The sequence below is a fragment of the Xenopus laevis genome, chromosome 1S (genome assembly GCF_017654675.1).
Source record: "Xenopus laevis strain J_2021 chromosome 1S, Xenopus_laevis_v10.1, whole genome shotgun sequence".
In the NCBI taxonomy this organism is placed as follows: domain Eukaryota; kingdom Metazoa; phylum Chordata; class Amphibia; order Anura; family Pipidae; genus Xenopus; species Xenopus laevis.
Genome location: NC_054372.1, coordinates 174,359,442 through 174,381,588, shown reverse-complemented (window position 1 = coordinate 174,381,588; position 22,147 = coordinate 174,359,442). Strand labels below are relative to the sequence as shown.

Here is a 22,147-nt window from a genome sequence, read left to right as displayed (position 1 = left end):
TAGCCCCATGTCAGCTTTCAAAATTTAATATAAAAAAAATCTGTTTGTTCTTTTGAGAAATGGATTTCAGTGCAGAATTCTGCTGGAGCAGCACTATTAACTGATGCGTTTTGAAAAAAACATGTTTTCCGATGACAGGATCGAAAAAACAGTTATGGTTGCCACCTGGCTGGTAAAAATGATGCATGGTGCCAATATTATTAATAGGAAAAAACGGCAAGAATATAGGAAGGCCGGTAATTTTTTCCAGAAAAGGTGGCAACCCTAATCACAGTCTACTTGAATCTTTAGTGTTGCTGTTTATTGCTTGCTAGGTTCTCTTATTAGCCATAAAGCTTTCTTAGCAAGGCATGAAAGGAAGCCCTGATTTGCTCAAAATGCAAAATGTTGAAAACCTTAACCGGGGTTCCTTCCCAGGATTAGCATTTAATGGTGGTACTTTTGGAACAGTCACCCTGGCCAAGGAGTGGGGAACAATCAGAAATGAAATTAAATCTGTCCGAAACCTTATTTCCCATCCTATATTTTTATAGTTCTTGTTTCCCCACATTTCCTGAGCTTCCCCCCCTTCACCCCACCCCCATTCCTGTGTTGGCTCCTCCCCCCTGTCTCTCTCACCCTTTGAGCTAGCGCTAGGCTAGGATTTGTGTCATTGCCCTTGCAGAGACGGTATTCCCGTCAGCAGCCGGTTTGGCGCAGATGAAAGACATTGGGGGAAGAAGGAAACTCCAATCAAGCAGCGCAATGAAAGGACCGGGATTTTAGCGCCGGGGACCGGCAAAAGTACAGCGCGCTGTTGGCAACAGAGGGTTTAATCGCCTTGAGTCGCGCTGGAGAGCCAGAGAAGCCATTGGCACAATGTTTTATTGTCTTTTGTGTCCTCTTTTTTTCCCCTCTTCAATCCCCACTGGGAATGTCACTGACAGGCCCGTATCAGTGTCAGAGGGCGGTGCTGTCCTTGCGCTGTGGGGTTAGTTTAGCGCATCAGCGCCCCCTCCTCCTCCTCCCCGTGTTCCTTGCGTCACTGTGTGCGCGTTTCAGAGCGATGCTGCGAGCGGCTGAGGAATGGCTGAGGGATGGCCGCTGCCTGTGTCCTGCTGCTGCTGCTGCCGCTGCTGATGGCCGGGGAGAGGCTGCACCCGCCACCGCTACTGCTGCTCAGCACTGAGTCATCGGACCGGCGCTCTCCGTGGTGCTGAAGTCGCCGAGTGTGTCCTCCGGTGAGGCTGAGAATACTGGGGTTTGTAGCAAAATGATCAATTCATATCGGTCATGTATTAGCTGCCATTCCAGCCTCCCTGTACTGCCCAGTGCATGTTTATATATTTCTATACTGGGTCTGATCTCTAAATAGAAACCCCCCCACCATCAGCTCCAAGGCCCCCCCACGTTGGTGAGTCCCTTTTTGTCCTGACTGTGGCTTATGCTGTCATGGACCTGTGCTGGAACCCGACCCAGATTTGTGAAATACATGCAGCCTGCAGGGATAACATGGTGCTATCTATGGGCAATGGTAATTGTGTGGATTTGCCTACAACAGTCTGGCAATTGTTAAATCAGCCCTGGTTATATCCACTAAAACACCATGTGTATATTGCTAGTGGGTTTTGCACCATACCATCTCTGCAGTGTCTGCACCAGCATTAGATGCCAGGGTAACCACTTGACAAACACTCTTAACAATATATATTCTTATATCATCTATATCCTTAGGAATATATATATCCATATATCAACTATATCCTTAGGAATATATATCCTTATATCATGCATATCCTTAGGAATATATATCCTTATATCGTGTATATCCTTATCAAATATATCCTTATATCGTGTATATCCTTAGGAATATATATCCTTATATCATGTACTGTATATCCTTTGGAATATATATCCTTATATCGTGTATGTCCTTAGGAATATATATCCTTATATCATGCATATCCTTAGGAATATATATCCTTATATCATGTTTATCCTTTGGAATATGTATCATTATATCATGTTTATCCTTAGTAATATATACCCTTATATCATGCATATCCTTAGGAATATATACTGTATATCCTTACATCATGTATATCCTTAGGAATATACAGTATATCCTTATATCATGCATATCCTTAGAAATATATATCCTTATATCATGCATATCCTTAGAAATATATTCCTTATATCACGCATATCCTTAGGAATATATATCCTTATATCATGTATATCCTTAGGAATATATATCTTTATATCATGCATATCATGCATATCCTTAGGAATATATATCCTTACATCATGCATATCCTTAGGAACATATATCCTTATATCATGTTTATCCTAAGAAACATATATCCTTATATCATGCATATCCTTAGGAATATATATCCTTATATCATGTATATCCTTAGGAATCACTAGGGTAGCAATACAGGGTATCTTTAACCTGAACTCTCTTAGCTAGCTTTTAATTACGCCCAGCTAGGGTTGCTGGGATTTGTAGTCAACAACACCATGTTAAGCTTCTGTGTCTCTACAGCTGATATAGAAGTAAAGCTCCTACCAGCTTTTGGAAATATTGAAAATGATCATTCAGCTGCAGCTGCAAAGTTGCAGGTTCAAGGTCTGTGCTTGAGACAGTTCTGCCTCCTCCATCATATCTCAGTGTGAACTGTGAGCAAAATTACATTGCCCCCCCCATCCAAAGGGTGTCTAGGGATAATGGGAGTTGTAGCAGAAGAGGGGGGTGCAGTTTGGAACTTTAACCCATCACCTTCTCTTGCTCTATGGTTGACAGTGTGTTTTATTATGTCATTGCTAACCCGGCAGGCTGAAAAATTAGATTTTTAGAATGATTCTACAATTTTCTGTGACTTGATCAATTGCAGTTTTAACGCTTTTCCGTGCCGACGTGAGATTTCCATTTCCACTGCTGTTATGTCATTCCGTGGGATCTGAGCAATTCTGCAGCGGATTTCTGCCTCATCTCAAACTGATTTCACTTCCAAGCCACTTGGCCCAAAACAGTCCAATAAACTGCTTGGAGATCTTATTCTTTAATATATATATATATATATATATATATATATATATATATATATATATATATATATATATAAATATATGCAAAAAGAAGACCAGCAACACTGAGATCTCTTATGATATACTCAAATCTGTATTGTGAAATCACATGCAAGCCGACGTGATGTTTCGGTCCACACAGGGACCTTTCTCAAGGTGTATATCACAAGAGATCTCGGTGTTGCTGGTCTTCTTTTTGCTTATACTATACATTACCGTGCACCCGAGGGATATTGCAAAGGCAAAGTGCTGCCCTTACCAAGTAATTATATATATATATATATATATATATATATATATATATATATATATATATATAGATATATAGTGAAAAAGGATTGCGGCACTCACCGGGTTTTATTGAAAAAACAAAAAATGTTTTATTATTAAGCCTCAACGTTTCGATCCCCCCCAGGGATCTTCAGATCTTCGTCTCCTGACGAAGATCCCTGTGGTGGATCGAAACGTTGAGGCTTAATAATAAAACATTTTTTGTTTTTTCACTAAAACCCTGTGAGTGCCGCAATCCTTTTTCACTGCTTATTTCCCATGCTGGCACCCAGGTATTAATTTTGTCTACGGAGTGCACCATTCCTTTGGTTATATATATACTGTATATATATATATATACATATATATATATATATATATATATATATATATATATATATATATATATATATATATATATATATATATATAAAAAGTCCAAAGAGGTGCACACCTTCCCTGTCAGTAACTGCCCAGGTGCTGGCAAACAAATAGTAATATATTGTAACAAAAAACCGCACTCACAGGACTTCAAAAAAAGCCGCAAAGGCTGTGATTTATTGATCCGACGTTTCGGCTACAACTCTAGCCGTCCTCTTCCTGAGGACGGCTAGAGTTGTAGCCGAAACGTCGGATCAATAAATCACAGCCTTTGCGGCTTTTTTTGAAGTCCTGTGAGTGCGTTTTTTTGTTACAATATATATATATATATATATATATATATATATATATATATATATATATATATATATCTATATATAGATATATATATATATATATATATATGTCCCCCTCCTCCAGGTTAAATATACTGTCAGGTCGAAGTGTTGTAGTTATCTTGGATATGTTAACGATAATCAACTGTCTTCACCCCCTGATTTCACTTAATGACGTTATTTATGATCTAGTACTGGATCCTGCCCGTGGAGAGGTCCCAAGAGGAGAAGGAGGAGGAGGCTCGATTCTAGCACAGGAAGAAATAGTGGAAGGTCTGCGGCTACTGGTCACACAAGTGGAAACTGTATATATGTCTGTGTGTGTGGGAAGAGCAGCGTGGGAAGCAGATTACTGTAGAGAAGGACATGGTTGGAATAGGCATTGGGCTGGCTTCCTAATATCCCCCCACACTACGAGACGCTGGCAGAAGCAGGCTCATGAAGACACACGTCTTTTGTTGGATATACTTATTATGATATACTTTTGTGTTTTGTATTGCATCGAGATTTACAGACCTTTCCATTTTGTGGCCAGTTTTTTTGTTTTTAACTCTTTGGAAACATCATTGGATTTAAAAGCCAGACGTTCCATTCATTCATGTTTCCCGGAGGAGTTTGATTGACAGAAGGTGTTCTGACAGCGCTGGGAAGTATTCCGTTCAAGAGAAAAGCAAGAGCTAATGGTGCAAGAAGAAAATCACCTCTAATAGTTATTCACAAAAAGTCAGAAGCGATCCCTATCTGGGCAAAATGGGGTAAGTGTGCGTTAGACTGTGTTACACTATTTTTAAACTACAACTCCCAGCATCCACTCCCAACAGCCAGACTTTCACAGCTTATTGGGATTCATAGTTCAGGACAGGTTGCCCTACCCCAGCTCTATACAAGCTTTGCCTTTTTAATTTCTGGATTATATACAAGAACTGTTGACATTACAGATTTGTTTGACAATCAATATGAGATGAGTTTGAATGATGTCTGAGCGTGAGCACTGCTTTCTCCCTAACCAGTGTTTACAATTCAATCTTGAGTCATTTATTGCCCCATAAAGATAACTATGTTTTTCCTGTTAAAAGGCACGTGTTGTGAATGAGTAGACACAGGCATATTTTATGGCAGTAAATGGATGCAATTAATTGTATTGATTGCAGTTGCCAGATACACTGTGCTTGAGAAGGATTGACATATTTGTCATTGCTACAGTTAGCATGGAAAATGAATTGTCCCGCCGCACTAAAACATGAGCCCGACTTTGTCTTTCAGTCTTGTTAGGAATGGCTAACACCATAAATGTGTTCATAGAATAGTCAGGTCATCCAGGTCTGTTGTTTGTTCATGGTAAATACACACAGGGGCTTCGAATTATCTAAAGGTATGGGACCTGTTATTCAGAATTCTCTGGACCTGGTGTTTTCTGGATAACGGGTCTTTTTGTAATTTGGATCGTCATACATTCATTTAAGTCTACTAGAAAATCATGTAAACATTAAATAAACCCAATAGGCTGGTTTTGCTTCCAATAAGGATTAATTAAATCTTAGCTTGGATCAAGTACAAGGTACTGTTTAAATAGAACAGAGAAAAAGTAAATCATTTTTAAATATTTGGATTATTTGATTATAATGGTGTCTATGGGAGACGACCTTTCCGTAATTTGGAGGTTTCCAGATAAACCCCAGCTTCTACTTAAATCAGTGTTGTCTAAAGAGAAATGCAATTGGTGTTCAATTTCCAATATTCTGAATATGAGTACAGTATTAGCTGGATCTAAATTCACATACAGTGTCCATCCAAAAATAAAGTTTCTGTTTGTGCCTTAAAACAACCTATAATGTTAAGTACGGATATAGGGATGTCATCAAATGGCAAAGTATCTTTTCTTTCTTTCGCAACGCAGCAGTTCTGCCCTACTTTACGGCTACGATTCTGGCTATCTTTATAAAGGAGTATTGTGACTACAGTGAAATCAGATCGCAGATAAAGCACATTGTTTACACCGTTAGAGAATGTTGAACCTGTGTCAGGATTAATTAACATATTAAAAGCTTTAGCAAGGCAACGGCACCCATTGACAGCAGTTACAGTTTTTACAGTACATTTGCAGGTGATAATATCCGTTTAAACACTTTAGCACTTTAGCAGAATTGCAGTTCCCAGAATGACCCCCCTCTGCGTGAGAGTTGTCATTCTGCAACAGATGGAGTGTCCCTGCTCCATGATTAATTAAGCACAATGTTACTGTGCCTGAAAAATCTTAAGGGGGTTAAAGGCTGACACGCTGAAATCTAAGAAGCAGCAAGAGCAGCCATTTCTCAAGTTGCACTGGTGACTCTGTGCAGGAATGAATCCAGTCTATTTATTATGTAACCAGAATATGCTCCCATTCCAGCTCAGCCATTGGTTCATAGGTGACGGAAGGAACAGTTTAAATTTGGCACTGGGCAAACACTAGATATTTGGTTGAATTTTAAAGTACCATTGTCTTAATGCATTCCTCATCTAAGATATGCATAATGAGTAATGTTATCATATACACAAAAAACGAACATTTCCATTAAGATGCTTACAGTTCCTTGGGTTGGTTTCTGCAGAATTCTACCACTTCAGGCACAGTGCATACTTTGCTTTTAGAGAGGATTGGTGCTCTGTAGATATATATATATATATATATATATATATATATATATATATATATATATATATATATATATATATATATATAAATATATATATATATATATATATATATATATATATATATATACACAAGGATATATGAGTGATGTTTCAATAAATCGTTGATTTAAAATTTTGGAGAGCTGGTCCATTTTGAAAATACATAAATATATACATTTCAAAACCAGCCTGGTGCACTCAAAACCAACAGGCATCTGCCATGGGTGCTGGTCAAAAAATCAATACATACCCAAAAAACGCACTCCAAGGACTGAATAGTAGTGATGGGCGAATTTGCTGCGAATTTGCGTGATTCGCCGCCAGCGAATAAATTCAAATTCAAAAAAATTTGGTGTTATTGTTCCTTGAAAAAGATAGGCGTTGAAGTACCATAAACTGAGGAGTCAGGATTTATGAACTGATTCCACAGCCCTGTATTTATGTGCCTTTCTGTTTTTTTCCCATTAGATAACAATACTTTCCTGCTTGGATACTAGTTATCCTTTTAGAACAGAGTCAAGTCACAATTGTCATGGCTTTTTATTTTAACTAAAGGCTACAGTAAAAACAGTAAAGGCCAACTTAAGCCCATATTTAAACTCCCAGGCTTTGTATTAGGGGACAGGGCTGCTATAAAGCTTCCAACTTATTTATGCCTTGAAATGTACATCCCCTGTTTTTAAACGATTTACCTTTTGGGGTTCCAGTGACACCCTCTTTTTATATTATATTTTTTATTTATTGCCCACCTCCCTCCTGGTGTAGCACACTGTCATTGTGGATTGTATGATACAAAGCATATTTATGGCTTCTGGTAGTGGGAAGCACATCAATCCATAGAGATAAAATTTCTCTGGCTTTAGTTTTCCATTAAATGGATACTCTCATGACATTATTACATCTTTGTTATCATAACAACATTTAATAGTGTTCTGATTTAAAATCATATTAAAGGATAGGGTTTCATGTACTCATATTGTTTATAAGTTTAATGGACATGTTTTTCTGGCCCCGATGTCCAGTTCTTTCATTGTCAAATCAACCATATAAGTATCTCAGGCATTAGTGTAGTAAATACTAATGAGCCTTTAAAGGGCATGTAAAGTCTAAAATAGAATAAGGCTAGAAATGCTGTATTTTGTATACTAAATATAAACATGAACTTACTGAACCACAAGCCTAATCAAACAAATAATTTATGCTTTCATAGTTGGCTACAGGGAGTCACCATCTTGTAACTTTGTTAAACATCTTTGCAAGACTAAGACTGTGCACATGCTCAGTGTGGTCTGGGCTGCTTAGGGATCGTCATAAACAAAGCTGCTTGAGTTCTGCATGGCTGGGAAGTAAGGCAGGGGCTCCCTCTGCTGTTCATAAGTATGATTGTTTCCCTGCTCAGCAGTTAGGGACCGTCTGACAATTCCACAGCACATCCATAGCAGTAAATGAAGTGAAAATTTCACTGCATACAATCAGTTTAATTATAAAAACGGTACACATTTTTTAATTAAAGTATATTGGAGATAGGTTTCTTTTTCATTAAATAAAGTAAAAATAGGATTTTTTTTTTTTTGCCTTTACATGCCCTTTAAGATAAAGGGTAACTAACCCCACTTTTTCTTGCATATATCCCAAGAACATATCTAAAATCCATGCCATATATGGAATGTCTTTGGCAGAGTTCGAGCCATGTAGAGCATCCCATTTTGTTGCCTGCCATTAAAGGATTCCATTAAGCTCAGAATTTGGGACACTCCTGTATACTTTTCTGACCGCATACCATGGAGCTCTAGCTTATATTAAAGTTGAAGTAGGTTTATATAAAAAATGTAAATGTTTTATAGTAACTTGGATGGTTTTTTTTTTTTGCTATGCTTGGGCTTTTATTGCTGTGATTCAGTGATAATATGTAACTTAAATCTAAGTGTCGGTACCTAGGCCAGCATGAGTATTGCAGACATTAAAAACCAGGTGGGTGTATGTTTGCTGTCCCATTTTATGTAGGACTTTGAAATGTTCACTGATGGGAAGAAACAAAGCAGTGGCTTTTATGTCGCAGCTAGTGTAACCATACAGGTGCAATCAGTGGGACGATTCTCTAAATGGTAGAAGTAAAATTGTGCAAGTGGATGAATGAGAAAGACTTCTACAAAACAAAGATGTCCATTTCCATCCCACGTACCTGTATTATCTACACTGTCTGCTGTGTGGGGCATTCTTTGCATTGCCAGGTAAATACTTTTCTACTGCCATCTTTCTAAGTGGTGTCCTGCAGTCAGAATTGCTTAGTATTTGTCCTGTGCAGGCTTGCTTATCTCTAAATACATGCATAAACGCCTTGTCTGCTACTTGGTAAGTGGAGACCTATTATAAGTAGAAAACCAGGAGTTATAAGACATTACATGATGAAACATTCATCCTATTATATGCATTATAATTTGACCCAGCTTTACTTATGTACTTTGCCTACTTTGCCTACTTTTTCAGTCCTAAGTTAAGTTTAAAGTTTTAAAGTTATCTGTAAATGTATTTTTATTAGAAGTAATCTCTCTGGTGGATTACATTCTCTGCACTGCCAGCTCAGACTGCTAACACAATGTAGCAGAAGCCAGCTACATCTGCTACATTGTTTTAAGACATGGATAAACCACTGCTGCCTTCAGAATATAGGATAAATACCTTTAAGCAGTGGCGTAACTATAGAGGAAGCAGAACCCGCAGTCACAGGGGGCCCCGGATTGTGGGGTTGACTTCCTCTATAGCTAATTAAAAAAAAACTCTATTACCTGCGGCTGGGAGAGGACGGAGTCATGGAGAGGAGTGGGTGGGGCAGAGGTGGGGTGTGGGCGGAGGCAGAGCAAGAACGGGAAGTGGACGGGAGCATGGGGATGCGCTGAGCCTCTCTGAAGATTTTTTTGCAGGGGGCGACACACTCTAGTTATGCAACCGACTACTGAACAACTATGACTAGTAAAAATGTATCTTGTCTGCTGTCAGCCTTTGTGCTACTGTTTAGTATGTTGCATCAATTTCAGGAAGATTCTTGGTTTTATTATTGCTGGTTATATAGAGCAATGTGGAGAAGCACCCCTAAAAACATACCACAGCTCACCTGGGTGCAGGTACCATTAAGTCAATAAAGCCCCACAGCAATGGACTCATCAGGTCAGTTGTATATTATTTATTGCATAATAGGTGACCAGAATGTTGGCCAGCGTTTTGTACAACAAATAACTTGATAATCTGAGCTGAATGGTGCTTTAAAAATGTATATGTGTTTTTAGATTTTATTTTTCCCTTTGAAACAATTTGTGTTGTGCCATCCTTCATGTATAGTGTTCTTTTCTGTAATAAGTACACTACACACCCGGAATCTACTAGTGGTGCTGGTTCTCCGTTGACCCGGCACGGCCCCTTAACAACAGCAACTTCTTGTTTACGGATCCGCACACACACAAATTACTGCAGTGGGGAAAGTGCCCCTTCTTTAATGGTTTATATCATCACCAACATCAACGTTTCAGGGGTACAACATAGGGAGGTCATAATGAAGGAAGGTTGTACCCCCTGAAACATTGATGTTGGTGATGACATAAACCAATAAAGAAGGGACACTATCCCCACTGCAGAAATTTGTGTGTGTGCGGATCCGTGAACAAAAAGTTAGTGTCCTGTTCTGCCATTAGATAAGAGAATTATTTGGAAATGTTCTTATTTTGCATTCAAGGGTCAAACATTGAAACCAAGGTTAAAAAAAACCCTGAAGCTGTGAGACAGTGATGTTAAAGGAGATCAAGGAGAAGAGAAGAAATAAGTATGTTGTTGACATAAATGCATAGTTGTAGGCCAGCGGAATTGATTCTAGTGATTTATTGTGGACAGAGAAAAGGAGAAACCCAAGGGCAGGTTCTAATGGAATTGCCAGCAAGGGGTACTTACATGTGTACCTTGAAGTGCTGATATTATAGAAAGAAGCAAAGAGGTAGGACATTTTACAAGTTAGGATATTGCTCCAAAGGGAAGGCACTGTTTTTGGACTGTGTAACAGCAATCCAGAAGTGAAACAGCCCAGTTTTTTTAAGGGATATATGAACAGACTTGATCAATCTAAAATGTGTACAGCCTTTAGAGAGAGTAAACCAAAATCTTGGCACAGCTCTGAGAACAAATGTTATGATATGTGCACAGACATGATCAGTATTCAGGAAATGATGAGGAAATTAGAAAAAAAACACAAAAAAATGCACCAAACACAGAAGGAGCCAAGGAGAAATCAGCCATTAAAAATGGAGGGTACTCTCCATGCTCAAAGACTGTTCTTTGTAAATTAGTTACATCACTAGGTGCAAAGTGGGTGAAAAATTGCACCCATTTAAATGACATTGCTATTGGTCTTTTACTTGCAATGTGAGTGCGCTTCACAGGTTTTCACCTGCCTTTGAACATATGATGGTGTAACACAGAGCACACTGGAACAAGGTGGCTCATTGTGTGTTGCACCTATAAGCAGTGTCGGGCTGGGATGTCTGGGGCCCACCAGGAAACCACATTGCAAGGGCCCACCCAGTACAAAATAGTGCCCACAAATAATATCAAAATCAACATTTTTATTTATTATTATTAAAAAAAAAAAAAAAAAGAAACTGGAATGGCCTAACAATATTAAATTAAAATATCTTCTTCAATTCTCCAGTTTGGAATTTCAGCACTGATCTGGTTTCTAGAGTCAACCAGGCAGTGATCTGAGTCAGAAGAAGGCAAATAATATGAAAACTATACAAAATAAATAATTAAGTCCAATTGAAAAGTTGCTAAGAATTGGCCATTCTATTACATAATAAACGTTAACTTCAACGTATTGTATATGATCCAAAATTATTATTATACAGTGAGCACAATCGGATAGTGAGAGATAACATTTCCAGCACATTATTTAGTCTAAGGCACTGGATTCAGGGACAGCGCCGGATTTCTTTGCCGGCCGCGCAGTCCGACCAGGCGGCCGCGCGGTCCTATCGCCCGCCTACACTTTCCCTTCCCATCGCGCGGTCGAAAAAACGCCGGCGCAGCTGGTGTAATTGAATGGGGACGCACACGTCCCCATAATGCGGCTCGGCGGCATGTTCTTGCCACCCTAGGCCAGGGCCTATGTGGCCTTGCCACAAATCCAGGCCTGTTCAGGGACAACAAACACATTCTCCGCAGGAAGAGGCAGTGGCACTTGCACTTTAAAATCATTGAGAGGCAGTGGGTTCTGGAACCCCTGGCATTTTATATACACTCAGGGCAATGAAACAAGGTAAATGCATTAACAATTTCATTTATAATCCACCCAGAACATTTGTTAGAATAAAAACCATAAACGCGTTATGTATCACTCCTCAGAAAACAAACTAGGATACATACAGATACATACATACAGAGCTACATGTTTAAGGCTGAATATTTGCAGCCAAAAACAGTATAGCTGTAAATAAAATGCGCAACACTTTACTCACGTATTCTTTTTTTTGTTGTTTCAAGCTTCTTTTATTCTTTTGTCTTCCCCAATCCCCTCACTATCTATTTGCACTTTTCTTCTTTCAGTATTTCTGCTCTTGTGCTTCCATATTTTCCTCTCTCGCCTCTTCCTGTGATTACCCACCTTACTACACTCTGTACTCAACTCCTAATGCCAAAAATTCAAAAAAATCGTGTTTTTTTAGTATAAAATCGGAATTTTAAAAAAACACAAATGTTTCCGAATTTATTATATCCTGAGGATGGAAAAAGTCTGAATCCGAAAATCCGCCATCTCAGACCTGCTGAGGTTGCAGATAAGTCAATGGGGCAAATTCACTAACCTAAAAAATTCACCAGCGACGGCTTCGCTCACTGCGCAACACTTCGCCAGGTGTAGATTCGCCAGGACAACGCTAATCCACTAAAATCCGAAGTTGCGTCCAGGGCACTGAACACTGGCAAAGTTGCACTAGCGTTGCCTAACTTGCATACGGCGGGAACTTAAAGTTGAATGTACGTACATGTTGCAGCAAATACATTACACAAGTCCAGGGAACGTTAAAATAAAATAGTTGTTATATTGCCCTACACATGAGCCCAGTGTATAGTTTATGTGCCATATGTTATGAAATGTAGGGGGGGGGGAAAGCCGGTTACCCCAACAAAAAATGAAAAGTTGCCAGCATTTTTTGGGACTTAGAAAAATTTTCAACTATTGTATTTAGGAACTCCTATCTACTCTATTGCACTTCACCTGGTCTGAGGTTGCGAAGTCTGGCGCAAGAGGTAACGTTCAGTAAAATCCGCATCTATGAATTTGCGTAGTTACATCCATTCACCACAGCGCAAATTTGCCAGGCGTTAGGGAGCGAAGTACCGCTAAAGCCGATCTCCTTCACTAGCGAAGAAGCGACCGTTAGTAAATTGGCAAAGTAAATTTTCGCCTGCATTAGTCACTTCACCCTTTAGTAAATTTGCCCCAATGCGAGAAGTCCCAAAGATTTTTCGCTGGGTTTCGTGCAATAATCTGAAGTTTTCAGAAAAAAGTTTGAAAAAATCGGAGTTTAAGGGTGGAAATTCAGAAAAATCACGAATACAATTGGTAAATTGTATTGATAAATAAGCCGGAAAAACCCGTGCGGATTTGGTCGGAGTTTTTTTCAGAAAATATTTAACATTTTTTTAAAAACCCTAACCCTAAAAATGTAACATACTTTAAATTTTTTTTATCAAAGTCCGATAAATTCGGACTTTGATAACCCCCTAAAATTTGACCTTTGATAAATAACCCCCTGTGTCTTTAAACTGTCCACCTGGTGAGTCACTAGAAACTGCTGGTTATATAAATAATTTTAATATTTTTACTCTCCCAAATTTTCTGTAAGGAATAAATTAGTTGGGAAAAAAATCATTCTCGCCTAAATGGATGTATAAATCGAGGAGCTTTCTGTTTTATTTGATTTAACTGGAATATAATTCATTCCTTGTGGTAGAGATTTTAACGCCGTTCTATACTGCGTTACTGGCAATTGGCTAAAAGCTATTTTGTATATTTCCATCTTTTTTAATGCAGGGATTACAGCAGCAGTTTATCATAAGCAGATAAACTATAAATTGGCATTTAGTTAAGCTGCGCTAAACGCACGTATACCATGTGACTCCCCTCTTTTTTTTTTTTCCGGACCACTTTAAAAAAATGAATTGTTGCTGTATTTCACTAGAGTGACTTCAAATTGCCCTCTCAGTGCAATCAGAATGGATTCATTGATATTTATTTTTAGCCTCCTATAATAAACCTACCAGATTTTCAGTGAAATTTAGAGAAAAATATGGCTCGTGTGAAACTTTATCGATAAACCACTTCCACTGTCACCAATCACAGGCCCATATTTCTGTCTCCTACCTTAAAATTGTAATTCGCGTATTTTGTTCCGCAGAGATGCTGCAATATAATTATATATATATATATATAAATATCCAAATTATCCCAAAAGACAGGCGACTTGATTAAGGTCTTTGGTGGAGACTGAAATGTTGGCTTGTGATTTTAAATAAAACATTATAGTTTAATACTTTAAAGGGGGGGGCGGTTTAGCTTTAAGTGAACATTTAGGGGCAGATTTATCAACGGTCGAAGTGAATTTGATGGAATTTTCAAAGTAAAAAAATTTGAAATTCAAAGTAATTTTTTCGACCATCGAATAGGATACTACGGCTTCGACTTCGAATTCGATTAGAAGTAAAATAGTTTGAATATTCGACAATTCGATAATCTAAGTACTGTCTCTTTAAAAAAACCTTCGATTTCAGTACTTCGCCAAATTAAACCTGCCGAAGTGCTATGTTAGCCTATGGGGACCTTCTACAACCATTTTCTAAGTCTTTGCACATCGAAGTAAAATCGTTTGATCGTGCGCTAAAATCGTTCGAATCGTTCGATCTAACGATTTTACTTCGATCGTTTGATGGCCAAATTCTGTGAGATATACTTCGACTTCGATATTCAAATTCAAAGTATTTTAATTCGATGGTCGAATTTCGAAGTATTTTACACTTTAAAATTCAACCCTTGATAAATCTGCCCCTAAGTATGTTATAGAATGGCTAATTCTAAGCAACTTTTCAATTGGCCTTCATCTTTTCTTTTTTTTAATAATTTTTGAATTATTTGCCTTCTTCTTGACTTATGAATTATTTGTATAAAATGGAGTCTATGGGAGATAGCCTTTCTGTAATTCAGATCTTTCTGGATAACGTGTTTCCAGATAACAAATCCCATAACTATATAGGTCGCTAACAGAAAACCCATTTGCATTGCCAACAAAAGTTCACATTGTTAACAATTTTGCAAACCCTTTGCCCCTCACATGACAGTAGGATAGTAATTGTGAATTTGATAGTTTACGATGGTGCCCAGTGTTTGTGATAAAAATTCTTAATGAAAAAGTTGCTAAAACTTCTAAATCTTCGGATTATTGAATGAAACCCAGCGCAGATCGGGATATCAACGGGACATCTGCCATTGACTTCTAGATGAAGTCTAGAAGTTGGTGTTTTTTTTCTACAAAAAATTGTGTTTTTCCCTACATAAAAAAATCAGACTTTAATAAATAACCCCCTAAATCTGCTAAAAAATAATGTTAAACATTCATTTAACCAATAGGATTGTGTTGCCTCCAATAAGAATTAATTATATCTTAGTTTCGATCAAGTACAAGGAAGGCCTGCTTCAAATCATCCCATAGATTTTCCTTGATATTCAAGTCGTGGGACTGTGACGGCCATTCCAGAATATTGTACTTCTCCCTCTGCATAAATGACTTTGTAGATTTCCAAGTGTGTTTAGGGTCATTGTCTTGTTGGAACATCCAACCCCTGCGTAACTTCAACTTTGTGACTGATGCTTGAATATTATCCTGAAGAATTTGTTGATATTGGGTTGAATTCATCTGACCCTCGACTTTAACAAGGACCCCAGTCCCTGAACTAGTCACACAGCCCCACAGCATGATGGGACCTCCACCAAATTTGACAGTAGGAAGCAGGTGTTTTTCTTGAAATGCAATGTTCTTCTTCCGCCATGCAAAGCGCTTTTTGCCATGACCAAATAACTAAATTTTTGTCTCATCAGTCCAAAGCCTAAATGAGCTTTTGAATACAACAAGCGACTGTTTGTGGCGTGAGTGCAGAAAGGGCTTCTTTCTCATCACCCTGCCATACAGATGTTCTTTGTGCAAATTGTGCTGAATTGTAGAACGATGTACAGATACACCATCTGCAGCAAGATGTTCTTGCAGGACTTTGGAGGTGATCTTTGGGTTGTCTGTAACCATTCTCACAATCCTCCGCATATGCCGCTCCTGTATTTTTCTTGGCCTGCCAGACCTGGGTTTTACAGCAACTGTGCCTGTGGCCTTCCATTTCCTGATTACATTCCTTACAGTTGAAACCTCAGTTTTTCACATTTGATTTAATTCCATACAACTGAATACTGCTTCACTAAAAATCTTTGTTCAGAAAACTCCCCAGTACTCAGATGTTCCTGGCAAATGAAAGACATACCAATGTTATCTTTTTTTGTTGAAAGTGGAGTAAACTCCACTGAGAGGGGTTCCCAAACTTTTTCTTATGACTGTATACAGTATAGTGCCGTTAATTTGACTCTTGTATTGCTACGTGGATTTTTGTGGGAAAAAAGCAGGTGAAATGATTTGTAATAAAATTATTTTGTTCAATATTTATAATTTTAGGGGCAGATTATCAAAGGTCAAGGTGAATTATTGAATTGAAAAAATTAGAATTTCGAGCTATTTTTGTGTACTTCGACTAGGGAATAGTCCAAATTCATTTTGGATTTTGCAAAAAATGTGAAAATTGAAATATCGAAATTTATCATGTACTGTCTCTTTAGAAACTCGACTTCGACCATTCGCCATCTAAAACCTTCCGAATTGCTGTTTTAGCCTATGGGGGACCTCCTAGAACCTATTTGGAGTCATTTGGTGGACTTTAAAAAATCTAAGTTTTTTTTGGGGAAAAACATCAAATCGAATTCAATCGAATGCGCTATTCCTTCGATTCGAAAGATTCAAATTCGGCCGAATACGGACCTATTCAATCAAAAAAAAATTTGGTTGGTCTTTTTGAAGTTGTTTTAGTTTGAAATTCGACCCTTGATAAATATGCCCCTTAGTGGAATGTCTCATGTTACAAAATATAAGGGAGGAGAAGTTTAGAATGCAGCATACTGTATGTGTTTTGACGTTGTTGTCTAAATAATGGTTGTATTATGGTGTTTTGAAAGTCATTGTACTGCTTGGTCAGGAAAATGCTATGGGTTTTACAAACTCAGTTGTGCTTTTTTATATATAAGAACATGTTTACATTCTATTGTCTATGTTATGTTATGTTACATCTATATTTTATGCTACAGAACATTAATTTACACAATAATTCAGGCAGATTTAGGTCATCCTTTAAAAAAAAATATTGAATGCATCCTATTTAACGCTATAAATATTTTGGACCCCATTAATCTTTATAGCCAATTTAAATGTACTGTATATGGCATATATATATATTTGTGCTATGCTTATTTATTAAATATACCGTAGGTACATATCCCATAGCGTCCATTTTAAGCAAATCATTCTAGTTTTAAAAACAATTTCCTTTTTCTCTACAATAATAAAACAACACTTTGCACTTGATGGTGACTAAGCTGCACAAATTTATATCGGTGGCAAAACAGTCCTGTTGGGTTTATTATTTTTAGCAGACTTCAGGTATAGTGATTTTCAGATATTGACAGCACCAGTCATGGATTCCTTTGCTTAAAATGCCTTTATTGAGACATGGGTTCAGACCCCAATAATGGAAAATTGTGAGTGAAAAACCATGGAACGTGCATCAGGCCCTAAAGAATTGGGAGGCTACAGGTGCTGACTAAGAAACCTAATTCAGGTATAGTGATCCAAACTACAGAAAGATCTCTTATCCTTATCCTGAAAACCAGGTCCCAAGCTGTCCGAATAATCAATCCTATACCTCCCTCCATGTCTGGAATGTTACAGTTTAACTGGGAATCCTGCACAGAGCTTCACATCATTGTTTAAATCCCGTCAGGCCCCTCCTTAACAGTTCCAAAGACAGACAGGCTGTATGAGTCAGTTGTGAATCACTGCAGCTTTCCTTCAGAAACAATACTTAGTTGAGTTATTGCTTAGAATAACTGGTGTATATATATATATATATATACATATATATATATATATATATATATATATTAGGGATGCACCGAATCCAGGATTCGGTTCGGGATTTGGGCAGGATTCAGTCTTTTTAAGCAGGATACGGATTCGGCCGAATCCTTCTGCCCGGCATATGCAAATTAGGGTTCGGATTCGGCTCGGTATGCGGCCGAATCCAAAATAGTGGATTCGGTGCATCTCTAATATATATATATATATATATATATATATATATATATATATATATATATATATATATATATATATATATATACTTCCCCAAACTCCCAGCACTCACGATAAATACACTCACGTCACCTGGGTGCACGCTTCACAAAGCTGCATACAATCCTCCCCGGAAGAAGCCGCACTGCTCGGGACTTATCAAAAAAATATAGGTGTTTATTAGAAAACTAACGTTTAGGCTGCAACATCAGCTTTGACAAAGTGGCCACACCCCATGTCTATTTTACAAAATGAATGAAGTGAAAATTGAGGTTGTGAAAGTTTGAACACTTTTCTGTGTTTTTTCTGTGTTATTACAGTATTGCTTATGAAGCTAATGAAGGTGAATTACCCTTTAAAGGGGTTGTTCACCTTCCCAACACTTTTTTCAGTTCAGCTGTTTTTAGATTGTTCCCCAGAAATAAAGATTTTTTTCAATTATTTTCCGTTACTTATTTTTTTTACTGTTTTTCCACAATCTAAGTTTAAAGTTGATTGTCGGTGTCTGTTGTGTTTGAGTCTGGCAGCTCAGTAATTCAGGTGCAGATTCTAAACTATTACAATTTTGCAACATTTAGTTGATCCATTTCTCAGCAGCATCTGTGGAGTATTAGCAACTATTGTATCAAGTCTAACAGCTGCCTGTAATGATACCCAGAGATTCTGCTCAGCAGGGACAAAGATATCAACTCAATGTATCAATTTAGAACAGTTTACATGGTCGGCGACCCCCGCACCCAGAGCTGCTTTAGAAGGTGAAAAAAATACACTTTACTAGGCGCAAACTCGCTGTGAATTTGCGCCATTTCGCCGATTTTTAACCGTTTCGCGAATTTTGCTGGAAATTTGCGAATTTTTCAGGCGCAAATTCGCCCATCACTACACTTTACACTTCAATATTAGAAAAACTGTGACACACAGAAAATGGAAAGTAATTGTAAAAAGTCTTTATTTCTGGTGATCTATCGGAAAACAACTAGTTGTTTGAAAATGAACCACCCTTTTAAACTGTGAGCTAAGTTCTCCAAAGAGATCTGCTTATCTTAGATTGTTACAAAAGTATCTATTCTGGGCTCTCTGCAAAAAGCCAATTAAGTAAGAAACTTTGTATCTTTTTCTGGCTGTTCAGTGCAGGTGATCAAAGAAAAAGTCTGGACATTTCAGTAACAAACCCGGCACTGTGGGTTGAGCTGTCAAAACCGGGACTGGTCCGCAGTTGGGAGGTGTATATATATATATATATATATATATATATATATATATATATATATATATATATATATATATATATATATATATATATATATATATATATATATATTGTGACATCAAGGTAGCTACTAAGACCCTAGGTCACAGCACAGATTAAGCACAGAATATGTCAGAATCTGACACCAACTTTCTCGTTTTAAGTGCAGTTTGGCTGACATTTATTTGGAACAAAATCCCCTTCTTAGCATACTAGCTTCACATAGGATTAACAGTTGGTTCAACACCCACATTGGTGTACACATTAACACAACTTTACAGCACTTGCATCTTTCAAGTTACACAAATCCCAGAATCCTCTGTTGGACTCACACTTGACACTCCACTCGCCAGTCTTTCGACACTCTCTCCAAACACTCAGGTCAGTGGGGAATCACACTCAATCTCCTTCCCAGCTACACACACACAATCACACCTCCTTCCTGCATTTGGAGGTGTCCATGGCCCCTCCCCCTGCAAACTAGAATCCACAATTGGACCTTATTTATTATTTTTAAAAAAAGCACGCTTTAATCAGATCGGGGACAAACAAGAAAAAAACGATCGAAAATCCAAATTGTACGATTTATCCCAAATCGCTTAATTTTTTCTGGTGTTTTCCCCGAAAAGCCTAAATTTTTCGAATCTTTGACCCAAAAGTCCATAGTCAGATTTTTGGGCTAATTCCAGCACAGACTACAGAAACTTCCAAATAGAATAGGAACCTCTCCCATTGACTTATATATAACTCGGCAGGTCTGAGATGCCGGATTTTTGAATTCTGACTTTTTACATTATCGGGAGAGGCTTTTTTTTTTACTATATATTCCAAAATTTTAGTGAAAAAAAATAATTTTTGATTGATAATATATGATTGTTTCCCTGCCCATTTAGGGACTGTCTTACAATTCCTATCCACAGCAGTAAATGAAGGGAGAATTTCACTGGATACAGTCAAGTTTCTTGTGAAAACTTAATTAAAGCATATTGGAGATTTATTTTTCATTAAAGAAAGTAAAAATGAGATTTTATTTTTTTTTTTTGCCTTTACATGCCATTTAAAGGGATTGTTCACCTTTAAATTAACTTTTAATATGGTGCAGAGAGTAATATTCTGAGACAATTTACAGTTATTTTTAATTTTTTTATTATTTGTGGGTTTTTGAGCATCTCTCTATTTGCATTTGGTTGCTAAGGTCCAAATTACCCTAGCAACCGTGCATTGATTTGATTAGGTTCTACAATATAAATAAAACAGGACCTGAATAGAGAGATAAGTAATAAAAATTAGCAATAACAATATATATGTAGCCTTACAGAGCATTTGTTTTTAGATGGTGGAAAGAGTCAGAAGAAGAAAGCAAATCATCTAAAAACTATAAGAAAGAAAAAATAATGGCCAGTTGAAAAGTTGCTTAGAATTGGCCATTGTATAATATACTAAAAGTTTATTACCATTTGAAAGCGAAGCACCTCTTTAAATAATTTTAGTTCTGTGCCCCCAATTTGGAGTTTTCATTGCAATCTGATTGCTTGGGCCATACACAGACAGATTCTTTAGACCGATTCGGAAGCTTATCTGCCAGTGTAGGGGGGCTTTCAACGGGTCTCCCTGATAGATATCTGGCCAAGATTTTGATCGGGAAGGTTGGATTTTTCTGGCGATTGAGGACCGCATCGGCTAGTTTATATGGTCCTCATCCCGTCCATGCCCAGTCTCTTCATTGTAATCTGAGGGCTGAAAGTTCGGATTAACCCAATATCGCCCTGCTGTTGTAGTTTGATTATCTGGCTAAAAATGAATAGCAGCAGGATTATTCTGCTCTCTGGATGCAGGAGTGAGTGAAAATCACTGCTAGGTACAATGGAGAAACAATGCAATGGTTCCGTTTCCATTAAATGACCCTAATACCTTTGTGTCTCGTTTTTATTTTGACTCTTGGAAATAGAAAGAGATGAATAGATTACTATTATTTTAAATATCCCCCTGCAAAGAGTCTATAAAAGGATTATTATTGGCCTAGAAGGCCAGTGGCATAGCTTGAGGCCGTTGAATGTGCCATTAGCTGTAAACGGCATTTTTACTGCCAGAACAGCCCTCTTGGCTCTCTAATATCATGTAATGAGAGACACCGTAACTCTGTGCCAGTATTGGTTTGTAATGTTATATTTTATTAGAAGAGGTTATGGTTAGAAAGGAGTATGTTCTCAAGCTTTATTCATTTCATCACGAAATCACAGCCATTTAGAACACTTTAATATAATGGGACCTGGTGCTATTAATTTTAAAAAATCAGGCCTACATCCATTCCTGTGATTTTTCTATTATAAGCTCCCGCAGTGACCACTATAAATGTGTTTTATTGTGTTTCATACTAGAAGGCTTCATGATTTATTTTTGTGTTTCATGCTAGAAGACTGTATGATTTCCCTGCCTGTTCTCCCATGGGAAGGTTATGTTCCAAGGACTCCAAGGCAGTGTGTGAACTTTAGAGGTCTGTGTGTGATATATAGCAAGATCCACTGTAAATATTTGGCATTCCTGGTGTAAAAATGTAGCCAAATACATAGGGTGCCACCTTTTCTGCACTCCCTGCATCGGACTGGGTGGTCTGGGGCCCCCTCAGCCCCAGCGGTGAGGTCCCCCCAGCTATAACCCTCCTCTCTCCCAGTGTGTACCTTGGTTTCTCT

General features: G+C 37.9%; 1 protein-coding gene across 2 annotated transcripts in view; it reads left to right on the top strand.

Moving 5' to 3' along the window:
- The first annotated feature begins 611 nt into the window (after positions 1 to 611).
- Positions 612 to 22,147, top strand: part of homer1.S (homer scaffold protein 1 S homeolog) — a 53,161-nt gene continuing 31,625 nt past the window's right edge. The window contains exons 1-2 of one of the 2 annotated variants that reach the window (XM_018244464.2): positions 612 to 1,220; positions 4,248 to 4,810. In XM_018244464.2, coding sequence (XP_018099953.1) covers positions 4,806 to 4,810 — 5 coding nt within the window. In that variant the 5' untranslated portion in view covers positions 612 to 1,220; positions 4,248 to 4,805. Of the gene's footprint in view, positions 1,241 to 4,247; positions 4,811 to 22,147 lie in introns of both variants that reach the window. The other variant, XM_018244465.2, reaches the window with a different exon arrangement.